The sequence below is a fragment of the Cloeon dipterum genome, chromosome 1 (genome assembly GCF_949628265.1).
Source record: "Cloeon dipterum chromosome 1, ieCloDipt1.1, whole genome shotgun sequence".
NCBI lineage: Eukaryota > Metazoa > Arthropoda > Insecta > Ephemeroptera > Baetidae > Cloeon > Cloeon dipterum.
The window spans coordinates 32,052,986-32,069,820 of record NC_088786.1 but is presented as its reverse complement, the minus strand read 5'-3'; the positions used below and the strand labels follow the sequence as shown (position 1 = coordinate 32,069,820).

Here is a 16,835-nt window from a genome sequence, read left to right as displayed (position 1 = left end):
ATGTAAATTAATGTAAACAAACACGATGCCTTTACTCCGTTGTATACTCGCCGAAAGTAAAACAAATGACAAACGACAGCCTAATAACAATAACAAACTGAATTCAGCTGAAATTGCCTGACTGCCCGCGCAGTTATAAATAATCTGTTTTGAGTTGTAGGAGTTGTATCTAGTAAGGTTGTTGTATCGCGACGCAAACTCCTTAGCCATCGCATTTTTGTGTTTAAGTTCCTTGAAAATCTCCCAGGTATGTAGCCGTATAACAATAATTAAAATATCAGAAGTACATATGTAGGTTTTAATTTTAGATTGAATTAATCATGAATATTATTTTCTAAGAATGACGACTGCTGAAAAAGATCCACAAATCGTGGAGTGGATCAATCTACTCGATGAAAGAAAGACGTTTTACAAGATGGAAAGCAAGTAAGTTAAAAATAATTTAAATATTCTAAAGTTATCCGTTTCACACGACTCTGGAACGACGTTTTGCATTTATCGCTAATATAATTCATAAACAGATTTGTTCGTCCAAAATCCGATTTCCTTAACACACAGAACGTGTTTTTTCGGAGCTAATGCCAACAGTTTTAACTACTTAACCGGTTTTTAATAAATGAAAAATAAGAATATAACCATGAATTTATGAAAGCTGTCGATTTGTATGACTCTGGAACGAAATAATTATACATATATGACTCTGGAACGCATCGCACACGGCTCTGGAACGATATGATTCCACACCTTTTTCACGGCATTGGAACACATCTTTTCATGTCTTCAAATCAAATTAGCGATTTTAATTTAAAGTTGCGGCATCTGTTGACAGTAAATTGGCCAAACAATTGCTGCAAATGATGAAAATAAATTTTTATGACTTAAGTTTTGCGCTTTTTAATGTTTAATAAATGCATTAAACATTGCCTGAATTCCAATCATTGCTGTGGCAGAGGAAATATTTAAAATAATCTTAAAATAAATAGGGCTGATGTTACCTTTAGACAGAAAAAAGTTGAGTATTTTATATGGAATTATGATTAATATAAACGCAATATGACACTAGAAGCTGATATTCCAGATGATTTTGCGATTCACGAGCGATTATGTAGTTGTCTAAAATTCCAAAAGGGCGCTTTTTGTTCCAGAGTCGTGTGAAACAATCTATTTTAAATTATTAAGGAAATTTGTATGTGATTGGCTCTCTTTCTCCCTCCTTTCAGGTCTAATCTGCCCCTCATAGATCTTCCAAGAGTGCGAGACAACTTTACAAAAGAAGAATTTGCCTTCTTCAATGGCAGACCAAATTATGACGCTCTGGCTGAAAAAGCTCTCACTTTGCAGAGAGAATTTACTATATTGCAGTCTGTATTGAAAGAAGGAAACGCTCTCATTCGCAGTAAATATTCTTATCTCAATGATAAGGCAAAGGCTAGAATTGACAAGATTGTCAACGAATGAAGTCCTGGTGACCAAAGTTCAACAGCTGCAATGCTCCCAAAGTGCTCACTATTCAGGAAATAAGGTTCATATTTTTTGAGAATGTTGATCTGATTTGAATAAAACCTCTGAAATAAGAGTTTCACATACCAGCAATATTTTATTGATCTTCAAAAAACAGATTACATGATATTTCTGATCTGGACCGTGAGTGAGCCAACAGCATCGAGGAGTAAAATATTTATAAAAGGAATATAACGTGGGGCTTTTAGTGACGCGTAAACCCAAAATGTTCCCTAACAATCAGTTAACTGGCTCCACAAAATCGTCGATGAAGCTGTCAGAGGAGAAACTCATTGGGAAGCTGGCCAGCGACGAGGAGGTGGACTGCTGGTCAACGTGATAACGATTTTGCTCACTCAGGTCCAGTTCCGCCAGCAGGTTGTTAGGCATATCATTGCCTTTGAAGTTGTCCTCATTCAGAGATGGAACATCCTTTAGCATGAGACTAAAAACAGATAAACGGTCAGTTATAAACGCGACCAAAATTAAAATATTCCAACTCACAGAGTGCTTTCATTGGCAATGGCGTTAACTTTCGGGATGGGCATTCCGTTGAAGGTGCTGGCAACGGGCAGGGTGTAGGCGCCCATGTTCTGGAACACGAACCACTCTCCAATCTCCATTTCAGGCAGCATCACTGGCCCAGTCACTTGGTCCAGGCCGTCACAGGTTGGGCCCCAGATGGTGCCGGTGATTTGCTTCTTGGTGTTTGCTGTCTCCTAAAAATAACAAAACGTCAAATGTAATAAAATTGATTTAATTACAAAATTCGAGGAAGTACCTTTAGAGGAATGGGTGTGACGACAGCGTGGTCGTAGAGCAGACAGTTGAAGCTTCCGTAAACGCCGTCATTGATGTAGTACATGAAAGAATGAGTGCCGTCCACGTTTTTCACCTCGCGCTTGGAATGGATCAGGGTAGCCAAGGTGTAGGCAGATGCAACGTAGAATCGGCCTGGTTCAGCGATGACCTTGACTCCGCAACCGTCTGGGAAGAACTTGTCTAGTGCACCATTCACCACCTCAGCAATCTAACGCAAGAAAAAATTAATCTTAAGCATGGGTTTTTATAGACACTACCAGTTCAAACAAGGAAAGGTAATATGTATTTGCATGTCAAAGAATGTGCGGCATCCATAAATATTGATAAACGAGTCACATTTAAAATGTGCATTTTAATAGGGAAATTAATATGTCAAGAGATTGCAGGATATTTTAGCATATTGACCATTATGCATTTACACCGCTTTTCACCACAAATTTGAATTAATATAAAAATACTAAATTTGATGTACTCAGCATACTACTTTCATAAGATATAATTATATTACAAAATAGAGGAAGGGCATTACAAAGATCCCTCTGTATACAGTAAACAATCCAAAAATATGAGTGATGGCTAGATCTCTGACAATTGACACAATATTCATATCAAACCATTAAAGAATGTGTTTCAAAATATAATTTTTCTCAAGTCAGCAGTGGACAATTACCTTGGTAAGAGAGGAACCCTTATTGCCTGGGAAGCCGCCTCCAATGTCAAGTAGAGTAAACTCAAATCCAATTCGTTTGGCATCATCGAATAAGGCCCTAGCAGCCTGAATGGCTCGGTGGAACACTGGAGGGTCAGAGCATCCAGAGCCCACGTGGAAGCTGACCCCAATCACATCCAGTTCAAGGGAGTAGGCCGTCTCCAGAAGGGCAAAGGCGTTTTCAACCTCGACACCAAATTTCATGCCCAGGGGACATTGGGCAGCAGTCGCATCGCAACGAATGCGAATCACCAGCCTAGAGATTGAGGACATAATATTATTAGGTGTGTGGATAAATTTTGAGGTGTAGATAAAAAAGCAGCGTTTTTTTAATATTTAACGTTAAAAACTGGCAAATTTACCCTTAGACTTGCAAAAATAAAAATAAAATAGTTGTTTTTTTTAAACATTTTCAATGTAGAACACCAAAAAATTCGTGATAAAAATTAGCAAACTTAGAAACCGATATTTTTTAATATTTTGGCTCATCTCAAATAGAACACGGACTTACTTAGCAGAGGGGTAGAGAGACTTAATCTTGTGCAGCTCTGTCTCATTGTCAAATGTCATAGTGGCCACACCCGCGTTGGCAGCGTAGCGGATGTGCGAGGCCTGCTTGACAGGGTTGGCGAAGATGATCTTGCTGGGGTCCACGCCCAACTGCATGACCTTAGCTATTTCAGCCTGCAATTTGACTCCCAATTAGCATCACGCACATCTCAAATAAGACAGGTAGAAAAAGTTAAGAGTTAGCTTACCTTGGAGGCACAGTCAAAGCTGGTTCCAAGCGAATTCAAGACTTCCAGCACCATCATGCTGTCATTGCATTTGACGGCTGCAATTGACCAATTATACAGAGTTAGTCTGGCGTGAGGAAAAAGCAACAAGATCATTACCATAGTGAGGCTCAACTTTGGGAAGCTTCAACTTCCACTCTTCATGTTTGCGCACTATATCCCCAATGTCCAGAACATAGAAAGCTTCTTCTTGCATCTGTCGAAAGACCAAAATCAGTTCAGCAGCAGCAGCTAGCAATTATGAGGCAGTGGCAACAACTAGCTAAAGGCATTGCCTTGATCGGTGCGAACATAATTTGCATTTGAAGTTAAAAATAAAAATTTTCATATATAACTTACCCCTGAATAGGCGATCTGTTCGATCACCTGCCAAACGGAACGTTCTGGCTCAAGCAGAGTGATGTTCTCGTCGAACTTCATGGTTTTGGTTGGTATGTTTAGCAAATGGGTCTTAAATGACAACAAGATAGAAAACTATTCGAAGATATAAGCGTTTTGGAGCTTCTGTAACAGATTAAGGTTCCGATTAATCATAGATAACCTAGGAACAGAAAGATGTTACAATAATGGGAATGCTAATTGACATTCCATAAGTGTTGATTGTTTCCATTTGGATTAGCAATTAATTTTAAAAACATTGAATCATTTTCTTACTTAAATGTAGTGTACAAGCACGGTTAGTCTCAGCCTTCTAGGGTGACCCAGGGAGGATCTCCGTTGAGGACCAGGCGCCAGTTGTTGTTGTAGATGCTAACAACAGGCGGTGCTGGAAGCCTTGGTGATGTTGTCAACTGAAACACATTTAAAACAAAAATTTAAAATAAATTCAACGTTGTCTTAAGTCATCAAATATTAGTTGATAATACAAAGTTTGAAAGCGAGCTCTTATCTAATTTTACCGTTTGTTGAAACTGGTCGAGTTTGGTTTGGCATTTCTAAAACTTCAAACAAACAAAAAATCAGTCGTAGTTTTCCCCGCAATATATAATTTCTGTGGAGGGTATCCGATTCCCAGAAACCGCCAACAACTTTAATAAACTTCCCAACAGACAAGCGGAACCTATGTATATTAAAAGAAAAAACAAGATAACATAACGTCACACCACCGATGCGAAAAACACAACTACTGCAAACTTAAAAACAGTCTTATCGCCCAATCAGACTTACATTTAAAAAGGTTGCTTAAGGTAAAGCCGGTGTCACCGCATTCTCGCAATACTTTGTTCGACTAACGAAATCTTGGTCACGAGCAGCGACACAAGACCATTGGTCAGAGTAAAAGAAAGCCGGAGCAGCAGCGAAAACAAAGGTGGTGTCTGTCGGTGGCGGCGGCGAAGGAAGCACTGTCTGTTTGGTCACGACAAAGCTCGCCTCCACAACACCGGCTGCGCCTTGAGCCGAAAATTGGCCGCAGTGGTAGGGACTATCAAGGTGGAAAAATCCGGTTTTGACTGGTAGAAGACCTTAGGCATTCAACTCCGACCGACTAATTCCTCGAATCTCATCCATCCCTTGCAAGGGATTAGTCATTCAGTGGACGTCTGTGACGTCAGCCGCTGATTGGAGGAAAGTCCGAATGAAATTATACGCCGACCGGATTTTTCCCCACTTGCGTGCTTGAAAATGAACAGACGTGGCTTTTGCTCCAATTAAAGACAACTTGTATGTTCGGTTCACTGGATTAATCCTGCTGCGGCCAGATAAAGTGCATGAAATAAAATATTTGTATTCAATTTCAGCACATTAAAAGATATTGCCTACGCACTTTTCCTGCGTAATTTCCGCGGTATCTTTTCAATGACTCACTGTCCGTAGTTCTCGCAATTTCCCGTAGATGACACCACAAGTAAAATGAAATACTAATGTCAACTAATAAATAATGCCACAGGAATTTCAAAACAATGAAAATAAAAGCTGAACGTTCATGCATGTTCAAAAACCAAATAGATTCTTTCGATATTTCGCAATTGTTTTGTTTATTGTTTCGGTAAATTTTCTTGAAGAAATGAGGATTCTTCAAAAATCAACTTTGTAGTTTAAACAATTTAATCGAAGGGACAGAGCGGCGTCACCGTTCACATTTAATTTCGTGATCTTTGTTTCTGAATTGCGCCAGACAAGCCTTCCGCACACCCTTTTGGGCGCCAGATAAGAAATTGAAATGAGGCCAAAAGATGAGATAAAAATAAGGTCAAGTTAAGAGCCTTATCATTTCATTTTCATCTCTCTAAAAGTCCAACAGGCTATTATATAATACATACGACTGCTACAAGGAGCAGGGAAACTGCCAGCGGATTTCGGCAACACGAGTAATTGACAGCATTGAGCGAAAACTTTCCCATCGCCAAGCAATTTTCGGTCCACGCACCCATACACATAAAAAGCGCTTTTTAACAGTTGGTCGTTCGGCAGAACGAACCACATAACTCAATTACTTTGGCTTTTTCCAATGGACCTTGGCGAAACCTTATCAATTGGAAACGTGGCCGAGTAGAAAGGATGCAAAGCCAGGCTTCTCTCTATCAATGAAGTATATTTTAATAGAACGAACATATTGCACTAAAGTTAAGACATACGGCGTCGCAGTTTTCCGAACAGCACGAGGCGTCAATAATAAATAAGAGGAGGTTGAATGTAAAGTCAGTGTCTCTTTTGCAAAAGAAGATCGATGTGATATCACAATATCACTCAGCGTGTACAATTTCAGAGGTGTCGATTTTATCTGGCTCTGACTCTACCCACTAAAAATTTAATCTTTCTCCTCGTCAACGATGAATGATTGAAGACTTTGCATTTAATGAATCAATGTTTTGAAATGAGCTTCACAGTTAGTTATGTAAGCAAAATACGTAAAGTGTTATTTAAATGCATGGAATGCACACAAAATAGTTAAATTAGGCCTGAACGTTCTGAGCAAAATAAAGCTAAACTCTTTCTCAATTAACTTAGTTACTAAAACGTTGTATCTGTTGCGGGTAATTTGAATTATTGTAATTTAACAGCAGAAAGATGATTTTAAAATAATAATTTAGTTCCGTAAGATTAACCGAATGAATTTGTCACTTATTATATTGTAAAACAATTTCAGTTCTGGTTAGAGTCCGATCGGATTGTAACAACTGTTAACCATTCCATCAACAAAATTATTCATGTGAATTAATCGGTCTTCATCATTTCTACCCGCTCAATTCCCCAAATATCCACCCTATTTGATAAATGACTGAAATTGTCAATTTCGACCATGCAACAACGCACTAATGCGTGTTGCTAAGAGCAAATTGGAAACAACCAGTCGCCCGGCCATTGTCAAAGTTCAAGTAGCGAGCGGGTGATGATCAAAATGCATCTGTTTGCGTGCTTATCTGGCAAATGAAATGACACCATGGTAATTAGCAGCAATTAATTATTAATTACGCACCGCAACAAAACACCAAAGTTAACGTCCTCTCCTAGGCAAATAATAATTGGCGGCGCACATGCCAGTGCCAGTTTATAATGATCTGAGTCGTCGAGAGACGAACGGCAAGCAAGCACGTGCTCGTCGGCATTCAAAGATAAATCTCGAGACAAGGTCGGAATGAGCAAATAATATCTCATCAAATCTGCGGTTGTCGACTCGTGCGAAGGTGACGAGGAAGTCGACGGCGTTTATCAATGAATTCGGTCCGCTTTTTGTGTCAAGGGTACTACGCACAGACAAAGTCGGAAGCAGAGCTAATTTCGGAGAGGAATTGATTAAATGATTTCCATTGCCATGTCAAAGTGAGACGGAATTAATTCCAAGACGAGTTTGTGTTTGCCGAAGCGCGTGGCATTGGTACATTAATTGTGGCTGGCTTTTGGCCCTTGCATTCCGTGGGTTTTTATTACTTTCATTCATTGGACGGAAACTAATGATGAGGTCTCCCGGTCACGTGTGATGTTTGTTTCAAATTTCAAGAACAAGGAAGTTACATTTTACAAGAAATTAATGCAACTACCTGTTTTCAATGTAATTAACAAACAATTTAAAACTCATAACACTACGAATAACAACTGTCATTTTCGAAGTTTATGACTGTTTTAATTTGTGTGTTGAATTTTTTTCTGATGTGATTCTGCTAACTTTTCAGCTTATACATTGTTGAAAAGCACGTAAAAGCGTCGAGAAGGGAACGATTTAGTCGAAGAAAAACGGACAGAATTTTAGATTTTAAACCACTGCAAACATAAAAGGAGCAGCGACAAAAAGTATGAAAATGTCCTTAAAACTTAAGGTCTCAAAATCCGTTTTGCGGTGAAATGTTTGCGGTGGTTTTTGTAAGCTAGCCAACTTCCTAACGACGCAGATCAGGAGAGCGGATGGCAAAATTGGCAAATATTACAAGTGAGAAACAACAATAAAGAAATAACTAAAATAAAATAATGCGGCGATAAATAATGTAGTTTTAGATTCAAGAGCTCAATAACTTAAAACTAGCAAATATGTAATAATTGTTGTCTCCAACTTGAATCTTGCTTTCAATAAACGAAAAGTCTCTCACCTCGGAGCGTCCTCTCAGCCCAACATTCTCAGTAGAAAGTGTCGATCTTTAGTGTTACTGAGGGTTTGTGGGGCCCCTTATCGCTTTTTCTTTGTTGTGACAGAAGTACGTGACTTTCCCTTTATTTGAAAACTAATCGAGCTAACTACCACCAAAATAAAATATTTATTTTATTTCCGCCTGAAGATTAAAGGTAACAACAAAACACTAATAATTGGTTGCGCTAGACTCGCATGAAATCAAAACTAGATGAACCAAAATATTATTTGATTGCTTTGAAAACAAAGCGGTTGGTCCTCCACAAAATAAATAACTGGTTTTCTAGAATTTTGTAACTTTCGTCGATTTGACTGAACTCAACACAAGTAAGAAACTATGACTAATATATTTATGAAGCATAATTAATTTTAGTTTTTTTTTTTTTTTGGCAAGAGACGATTGACCCGAATTAAGGCCGATAAAACGTTAATCTGTTGGAAACAGACGCAATGACATTGACGACGGCCCTAGTCCTAGTTCGTCGTCGCTGACGAGGGGGTGACGCTTTTCGTTTGAGAGTAATTAACAAAAAATCAGTTCATGGCCACCCCAACTAACAAGCCACAGCCACTCTTGGCAAAACGAGCCAAAAGAGAGTCAGCAAAAACTAGGCGCCCTATCGCTAGCTCGTCAGCTTGAAAATATATAGAACGTTTCAATTTCTCGGTTCATAACGGTTGACTTATAAAGATAAGAGATGATAATTATTATGCAAATATATGTAATGTTTGAGTTGACGAAAGGCCTAAAATTAAATCCTGAAGTATATTATGCCCATCTTCGATCTGTGTTGCAAGATTAGAGATTAATTTTATTAAAAATTTCTAAAATTAATGTTCTGTTTTTATTAAGCAAATAATATTGTTTATTTCAACAATATTAAATTTATTCATCGTCCACTTCAGATTTCACGTCTCTCCTCTGAGATTTAATGAAGAAATAAATAAAATATCACGATCATGTCTTTTGGTGCTTCATAACATCCACATCAACAAGCAATAACAATTAAATAGAGTACATAGCTGAGGCTGCTGTGTCTGCAATCGAGCTGAACATTCGATTTTTACGAAATAATATTTTAAAGGTTTGCGCGACCAATTTTGAGGCTCCCAACACGAGAGGGCAAGCGAGCGCCGTTAACGATTATTCCGATCACGAGAGAAAACAATAATGAAATGCAAAAAACTGGTCGAGTACAGATAGAGAGGCACCCTGAAGGGTGCCTCCCATTTATATATCAATAGGTTATACCTGGCCCAAAGACTGCCACCCTTTCGGCTGGCTTGCTGTTATCGGCGTAATGGTGATTGCTTGTTAAACTTGAGTCTCAAAAAGAGGGATCGTCGCTGAATTTGGAGGTCTGTGAGGGCCTCTTCACGACACCATACAGGTCCAATCGAGGATGACAACTGCTGCGGGCTCTGCGACCCACGAGAGAAAGGAGTGGTTTGTGCTCTGTAGGCGCGTGGTTGCCTCTTCGTCAGGGCGGTACGGTCTCCGTGGTGGCTGGAACTTGACAAACGACGAACCGCGACTGGACGACGGCACAAACACCCCCGAGAAACGACTGTTTTAGTAGTAACTCGTCATGCGACAGGCGAATGCAACCACGGCCTACAAGGAAGGATCGTACAAGGAGAAGAGAAAATGTAGCAGAGAACGGAGAACCGGGGCCAGAGCAGAGCGGTGGGCAAATCGCAAACGCCCTTTTCTCGTGCAAACCTCCTAGCCTGTTGGACTAAATGCCAACCAAACAAACTTTCATTGAATCTGTGATAATAGTTTAACTCAAAATATATTAATTTTCAAAAGCATCGATAAATCTTAAAATAAATTTTTACACAAAAGCAGTGTTTTGCACAGGTATTTTATATACTCAAATTAAAAATTATAAAACTTGATCGATAACATAGGTTGGTACTAGATCTCTCTGGATGTCTGGTTGCATACCAAATAAATAGGAACATAGGACGGAGCCGTATCTAGGAGTTGTGTTGTACAACATAAACAAACGAAGACACGTCTGTAAAGACCTGAAATTCTTTCTACAGCACTATCTTAGATTTTTGTGTACTCTCTGGACAAAGACTACCAACAATGGTATGAAATAATCATAAATATATTATTACTCTTGGAATTATCTAAATTTTTTAATCGTAAAAAATAAATTAAATCTAAAAACCTAACGCGCAGTGTCTTTTCATGTCTATCTATTTGCTTCTATTTTTTTAGCCATTTCCTTTTTGAAAATTTCCTGATTTTTGCTATCCAAAGAAATGTCTTATTTATAATATATTATGTTCATTAAAATTTATACAGGCTGCTGAAGTGGAAGAAACTCTCAAAAGGATTCAGTCGCACAAGGGCGTATTCGGCACAATTGTGGTGAACTCCGAAGGTGCAGCCTGTTAACCTTAAAATAACGGTCGATATTGTAATTTTGCAATTCTTTAAGGTATTCCTATTAAGACTACCATGGACAACACATCAACTGTTCAGTATGCTGGTCTTGTGAGTCAGTTGGCCGATAAGGCGAGAAGCGTCGTTCGAGATTTGGATCCAACAAATGACCTTACATTCCTAAGAGTCAGGACTAAGAAGCATGAAATCATGTTAGCCCCTGGTAATGCAAGCTCGCAAACCGTAAATATATCATTATTTTTCTTATTTTCATGCTATTTGCAGATAAGGATTACATCTTGATTGTCATTCAGAACCCATCTGACTGAAGAAAACTGCTGAATTTCAACAAGATTCACAACAGCTGCTGTCTGTTCAGACCTATTTTCTTGGTGCCGTAAGAATTGCGCACAGCTCAACAAACACCTAAATTTTCATTGTCGAATTGATTGTTTCACTTTTATTACAACAAGGAAAATCATGTTTGGTTGTTACCGGGCTATGCGCGATTTTTATTGCACCAAGACGCTATAATATTATTTATACTTCACTAGATAGTTTATTCGTTTTCAATATAAATCATTACTAATTTCTGAATTATAGTATTTGGCTGAAAGTTTCATTCTCTTACATGTAACATTATTGATATTATCCTTTGTATTATGAAATTTCTTCAATCAAATAATAAAATATTTAAGTAATTACATTAATACGAATGTTTATATTGTTGTGCTAATCATCATCCTCGTTTTCATATCAAATTTGTGGCTTTTCAATTGATTGTGTGATGAAATAAGTCTCGGCAGAAAAATACTAGCTTTTTGTCTTTTATAACTTTATTTTAAGCTCTCATTTAAGTGTTGGAGACCAATTTATTATAATTATTATTCCGTTCATTGCTCTTACAATTAATTCAACCCCCAATCCCAACAATCTGCAAAATTTTAATATGATGGGAATTATTGCAAAGCAGACATCAGACAACCCTATTTTTTACTGGAGGAAGGAATCAGCTGTTGTAGTGGGGGAAGTGTGCATTAGTCAGCCAACAGTGGGCGTTCCACGTAGTAGTAATCACAGTCAAAACATTGCTTTGACGTCAACTAAACTGGCCGAATTTCATTACAACGTAGGTATTCAAGTAGATTTTCTTCAAAGTAAAGTCATTTACATTTAATATTCCAGCTGATATTCTCAAATATTAATGTTTTTTATTTGCCTGCATCTCTTTCGTAATAAATTATTTTTAAACTCCAAAAAGTGTATAAACTGCAATGTGGGATTTGATTGCTGCAGTTTAATTATATTTGTATTAAATTAGACAAATTACTTTCTGTCTATTCTCATTATATTCACTATGTATGTAGTTGAATCTATTGTATTCGCAATATTATATATATGAACGTTTTCAAAGGTATAAAAAAATAGGAGTTTGGTTAAATTTTTAACTAGAAAAGCAAAATTGATAAAAAAAATAAATATTATTTTATATTATTCTCATATTTTTTACCTTTGTCAGCTCATAACAGACACTGCAACGAGAAGAGTCTTTTGGAAAGGAAAAACAACAATAATCACCCATGCTGAAAGCAGTGATACTGATTGGTGGCCCTCAAAAAGGTAAATGACGTAAAAACATTTGCATTATTTAGAAATTTTAATTGTTTAATTAAATTAATTAATTTGTTGGATTTAAATTTTAATAAATTACGCATTTCTCAACCATAGGGACCAGATTCCGGCCACTTTCTTTGGACACACCAAAGCCATTATTTCCTGTGGCTGGTCTACCAATGATCCAGCACCACATTGAGGCCTGCGTAAAAGTGGAGAACCTCAAAGAAATAATTATTTTGGGCTACTACCCCGTATCAGAACTCGCACAATTCATCAACGATATGACTCAGGAATACAAAATCAACATTCGGTTAGCAGCAAAATAATCAAAAACGAAAAAATACTATTTTTTTTTAAAAAAAATCAGGTATCTGCAGGAGTACACCGCTCTCGGCACTGCTGGTGGAATCTACCACTTCAGAGACCAAATTCGTTGCGGGAATCCTGAGGCGTTTATTGTCTTAAACGGCGATGTCTGCGCCGATTTCCCCTTGACGGACATGGTCGAAGCGCACAAGGCCAGAGAAAGCAGTGCCCTGATCACAGTGATGGCGACTGAGGCCACAAGGCAGCAGTCCCTCATCTACGGATGCATCGTTGAAGATAAAACAACCAACTCCATAACGCATTACGTGGAAAAGCCTTCCACGTTCGTCTCTCCGCTAATCAATTGTGGTGCCTACGTATGTTCGATCGCCATTTTCCAAATCATCGCTGCAGCTTTTACAAAGAAACAGGAACAATACTACAGGTACAGTTAACACTTAAATAGAGCATTTAGGGGAATTTGATGAGAAGAAAATAATTTTATTTTTATGAGGTTCTGGGAAATAATAAATTAAGGGTAGTATTATTTGGCAGAGATTTGCCTACTGCTAAAAGGGCATGGCCCAACAAGATTCAGACAGTTGCTGGTTTCAAGTTATTATTTTTAAATTTTTAACTAGCGTTTTCTTTGGAAAAAAAACTTTCTTTGGTGGTCCAACACTTAAAAATATTTTTAGTGAGGGTCATGAAAACGGCAATGGGGTTGCCGGTAAGGAGGCCATCCAGCTGGAGCAGGATATTTTGATGCCTTTGGCGGGCACAGGTCGTGCGTTTGTCTACACCACGACCAGGTGGTGGTCTCAGCTGAAGACGGCAGGCTCTGCGATCTACGCCAACAGACACTACCTGCAGCTGTACAGGAAGCAAGGCCACGCTGAGCGCCTCATGCAAGGCGACCAACCCAATGTCATTGGCGACGTCTACGTCCATCCGACAGCTTCTGTTCACCCCACAGCTGTGGTCAGTATAGATCAACTGTATAGATCAGTCTTTGGAGGAGAAAATTAAAAAAAAATGTTGATTTCAGCTTGGACCAAATGTGAGCATTGGACCCAACGTAGTGGTTGGACCTGGTGCCAGGATTCGAGAGTCTATTTTGCTGGAGGGTGTGCACATTGAGGACCATAGTGTCATTCTCCAAAGCATCGTCGGCAAGAGCTGCACTGTTGGCGCCTGGGCAAGGGTCGAGGGCACGCCATGTGATCCCAACCCTAACAAGCCTTTCGCCAAAATGGATAATGTGCCGCTTTTCAATGCCGATGGAAGACTCAACCCTTCCATTTCTATATTAGGTGAGCAGTTAATAATCACTTAAAAAATAAATTTGTATTCAGAAACTAAAAACACAAATCGTCGTTATATTTTTAAAATGATATTTCTTTAAAAGAAATTAATGTTTTTGTTTCAGGTTGCAACGTGTCTGTTCCTGCAGAAGTCATTCTTCTCAATTCCATAGTGCTGCCATACAAAGAGCTGACCAGAAGCTTCAAAAATGAAATAATTTTATAATGCTGTGCAATCCTTGTGTGTTGTGTTTTACAAGAGCTTTATTTTCAATGGTTGTTATTAAATAAAAAATGCGAGTGATTATCAAGAATATTAATGCTGTTTGTTATACTGACGCTGTGGAGCGTGACACATAATTCGATAAAGTGGCACCACTGACTCGTATTAAATTTGCACCAGCGGTGGCGGCGGGGGGCTGCACACTCGGTTGCCTTGCGCCCCGCGGTTACCTAGCAACGGTGCGCGCACCCCTCGCCCGCCGCACCTGAATCGGGTCAATATCCAGAGGGTTGCTTCCATCTCGATAGCGGGAGCACCTTGGAAAATAACGATTTTCCCTTCTTTTGGGTTCAAGTCATTTGGAAAAGGTCTTTAGGCCGCGGCGCTCGCTTCGTGAACCTTCTCCCCGCAAAATGCGAATCTCGGCGCCGTTCCTGTGAGTGGTTCCTGGCGCAGAATGACTCCGAAAGCCGAGGCAGAGGAACAGGTAACTCGCCCGTGAAGCAGCCCCAAGCCGATTCTATTTATAGCTCATGTGTGCACCCGTTCTGTCCGTCGTCAATTGCAGGTATCTCAGGGTGCGATGACCTCTATTCTTTTTGACGAGACAAAAAGCGAGCAGTTCCGCGTGCTCGATCAGTACAGGAGCCTGCACGGCCAGCTCGGCACTGTGCTCCCCGTGGAAATGTAAATTTTTTATTCCATAAATTTGCCGCGGGGATCACACGAATTTCCCATCCGCAGAAATAAGGAGGAGATTTGCGACGAGGCGTTAAAATCAGCTCGGGTTTTTATTCTGGCCGCGCCGAGGGAGAAATTCAACCAGAGCGAGCTGGACTGCCTAAAAAAGTACGTAGACGGAGGCGGAAGCCTGCTAGTGATGCTGGGCGACGGCGGAGAAAATCAATACTCTACAAATATCAATTTCCTGCTCGAAGAATATGGCATCATGATCAATAATGGTATTACTCAGGCCAGCTCACCCGGACCGCAGCGAGATTAAAAAGCAATTTACTTTCGCAGATTCCGTGATTCGCACCCATTACTACAAATACTTCCACCCAAAAGAGTGCCACCTCCCAAACGCAATCTCGAATCCAACCTTAATTGGAGCTTTGCCACACACTTCATCAAGTGGGAAGAAGGCTGCTCGGTATAATTTTTAAATTTTCTCTTTTCTCTAATGAGATTTTGAATTTTTAGCAGCGCCTTTAATCTCGTCTACCCTTATGGCGCCACTCTGAATGTGGCGAAGCCTGCTGTGCCCATTCTCTCTTCAGGACACCTATGCTTTCCATCTTGCAGACCACTTTGTGCCTTGTACCATAAGCAAGGCGTTGGTAAAATTGCAGTGGTCGGATCCGGACACATGTTCTCAGACGCGTATCTGGACAAGGAGGACAACGGGAAGTTCAAAGACGTGCTTTTTACCTTTCTGTGCACCGACTCGATTGATATCAGCTACATGGATGCTGATGATATTGAGGTAACACTTTGACTACAACTTGAATAATTTCCAATTTTAATATTTTATCTTTTTTAAAGGTATCAGACTATTACATGGTACCAGACACGGCGCGGCTTGCAGAAAATTTGAAAGTGTCTCTAAACGCTCCTCAAGACATTCCCGCCTCCTACATGGACCTTTTCGACTTCAGCCTCACTTCCATCAACACGAATCACTTTTTGGAGGCGAAAAACTCGTATGAGCTCTTGGGAGTAAAATACGAGCAGCTTAAACTGATCATGCCAGAGTTTGAAACTCCACTACCCGCGTTGCAACCTTCGGTGAGTTTTTGTAAAAAAAATTAGCAGGAAATTTGATGAAACTTTCAAAAATTTCAGGTTTTTCCTCCAACCTTTCGCGAACTGTCAGTGCCGCCTTTGGAGCTTTACGACTTGGACGAGGCGTTTAGCTCAGAAGCGGCGAGAATCGCGCAGGTTGCGAACAAGTGCGGAGACAGCGACTTGGCCTACTTCATCTCCAGCGCGTACGAAATCCTCGGCATGAACGCTGGCAACTCAATAAGTCAAAAAAGCGAAAAAGAAATGCTCTACTCAATGGCTCTGCAGATTGCCTCGTTCAAGAAGCAAGGACAAACGCCGCTGGATATTTTCTAAGCCGAACAAAAGGTACTATTTCCAATCGCACGCCCCCCCCCCCCCTCAAAAAAGGCAAATTAAAGAGCACTCAAAAAGCTGTATTTTTCTGGTTACGGGAATCTTTGTCACGTGTTGCGGCACGACTTCCACTTATTTAGACAGCAATTTTATATAACATCATATAGGAGAGAATCAGTTGACGGCACTTCTCGACAACATCCGTCGTCTTTGAGTTGCTAAGCAAAGACGTCGGTGGTGTCGGGGCTCTGCCGCAGCTGCCGAGTCAAATTTGCAAAATCACACGGGCCCTCAACAATTTTAACAAATTCACGCCCCGCGCAATTCTTGTGGTAAGTGCATCATGCACTGTGTGAATGCACTTGAGCACAAAATCTGCACCTAGCTAAAAAAATCCTCACTCTGCACTTTCGCACAAACTTTGGCACTAAGTGTCCCTTTGCGCACTCTATGTTTTACGCACTACTTTCCGTC

General features: G+C 39.8%; 4 protein-coding genes and 1 long non-coding RNA gene across 12 annotated transcripts; 4 read left to right on the top strand and 1 right to left on the bottom strand.

The window, feature by feature from the left end:
* The first annotated feature begins 87 nt into the window (after positions 1-87).
* Positions 88-1,586, top strand: LOC135939063 (uncharacterized). The gene is made up of 3 exons (XR_010574713.1): positions 88-247; positions 340-426; positions 1,221-1,586. It is a non-coding gene; the product is annotated as an uncharacterized LOC135939063 (long non-coding RNA).
* LOC135939023 (ornithine decarboxylase-like) lies at positions 1,574-10,032 on the bottom strand. Of its 7 annotated transcripts, none has more exons than XM_065483147.1 (10): positions 9,642-10,032; positions 4,483-4,619; positions 4,168-4,332; positions 3,928-4,024; positions 3,790-3,866; positions 3,543-3,715; positions 2,993-3,287; positions 2,282-2,530; positions 2,005-2,219; positions 1,574-1,945 (listed from the first exon to the last, which is right to left on the bottom strand). In XM_065483147.1, exons 3-10 carry the CDS (start codon positions 4,246-4,248, stop codon positions 1,741-1,743), a joined length of 1,392 nt encoding a protein of 463 aa, XP_065339219.1. In that variant the 5' UTR covers positions 4,249-4,332; positions 4,483-4,619; positions 9,642-10,032; the 3' UTR covers positions 1,574-1,740. The 7 variants fall into 7 exon arrangements, with proteins under 7 accessions (XP_065339219.1, XP_065339262.1, XP_065339237.1 ...); XM_065483190.1 differs by having other exon boundaries at positions 4,168-4,329; XM_065483165.1 differs by lacking the exon at positions 9,642-10,032 and adding an exon at positions 8,352-8,450.
* A 300-nt stretch (positions 10,033-10,332) lies between these two features.
* robl (roadblock) lies at positions 10,333-11,500 on the top strand. The gene is made up of 4 exons (XM_065483214.1): positions 10,333-10,490; positions 10,710-10,788; positions 10,846-11,013; positions 11,076-11,500. Exons 1-4 carry the CDS (start codon positions 10,488-10,490, stop codon positions 11,117-11,119), a joined length of 294 nt encoding a protein of 97 aa, XP_065339286.1. The 5' UTR covers positions 10,333-10,487; the 3' UTR covers positions 11,120-11,500.
* Positions 11,501-11,830: 330 nt separating this feature from the next.
* On the top strand, positions 11,831-14,333 carry Gmppa (GDP-mannose pyrophosphorylase A). The gene is made up of 7 exons (XM_065478262.1): positions 11,831-11,919; positions 12,310-12,410; positions 12,519-12,717; positions 12,775-13,158; positions 13,412-13,694; positions 13,762-14,026; positions 14,143-14,333. The coding sequence occupies exons 2-7, from the start codon at positions 12,371-12,373 to the stop codon at positions 14,241-14,243; spliced, it is 1,272 nt and encodes a 423-aa protein (XP_065334334.1). The 5' UTR covers positions 11,831-11,919; positions 12,310-12,370; the 3' UTR covers positions 14,244-14,333.
* A 136-nt stretch (positions 14,334-14,469) lies between these two features.
* IFT52 (intraflagellar transport 52) lies at positions 14,470-16,723 on the top strand. 2 transcript variants are annotated; one of them, XM_065478249.1, is made up of 7 exons: positions 14,470-14,727; positions 14,809-14,927; positions 14,985-15,202; positions 15,264-15,393; positions 15,447-15,726; positions 15,786-16,028; positions 16,086-16,723. In XM_065478249.1, exons 1-7 carry the CDS (start codon positions 14,698-14,700, stop codon positions 16,359-16,361), a joined length of 1,296 nt encoding a protein of 431 aa, XP_065334321.1. In that variant the 5' UTR covers positions 14,470-14,697; the 3' UTR covers positions 16,362-16,723. The 2 variants fall into 2 exon arrangements, with proteins under 2 accessions (XP_065334321.1, XP_065334311.1); XM_065478239.1 differs by having other exon boundaries at positions 15,444-15,726.
* Positions 16,724-16,835: the final 112 nt, after the last annotated feature.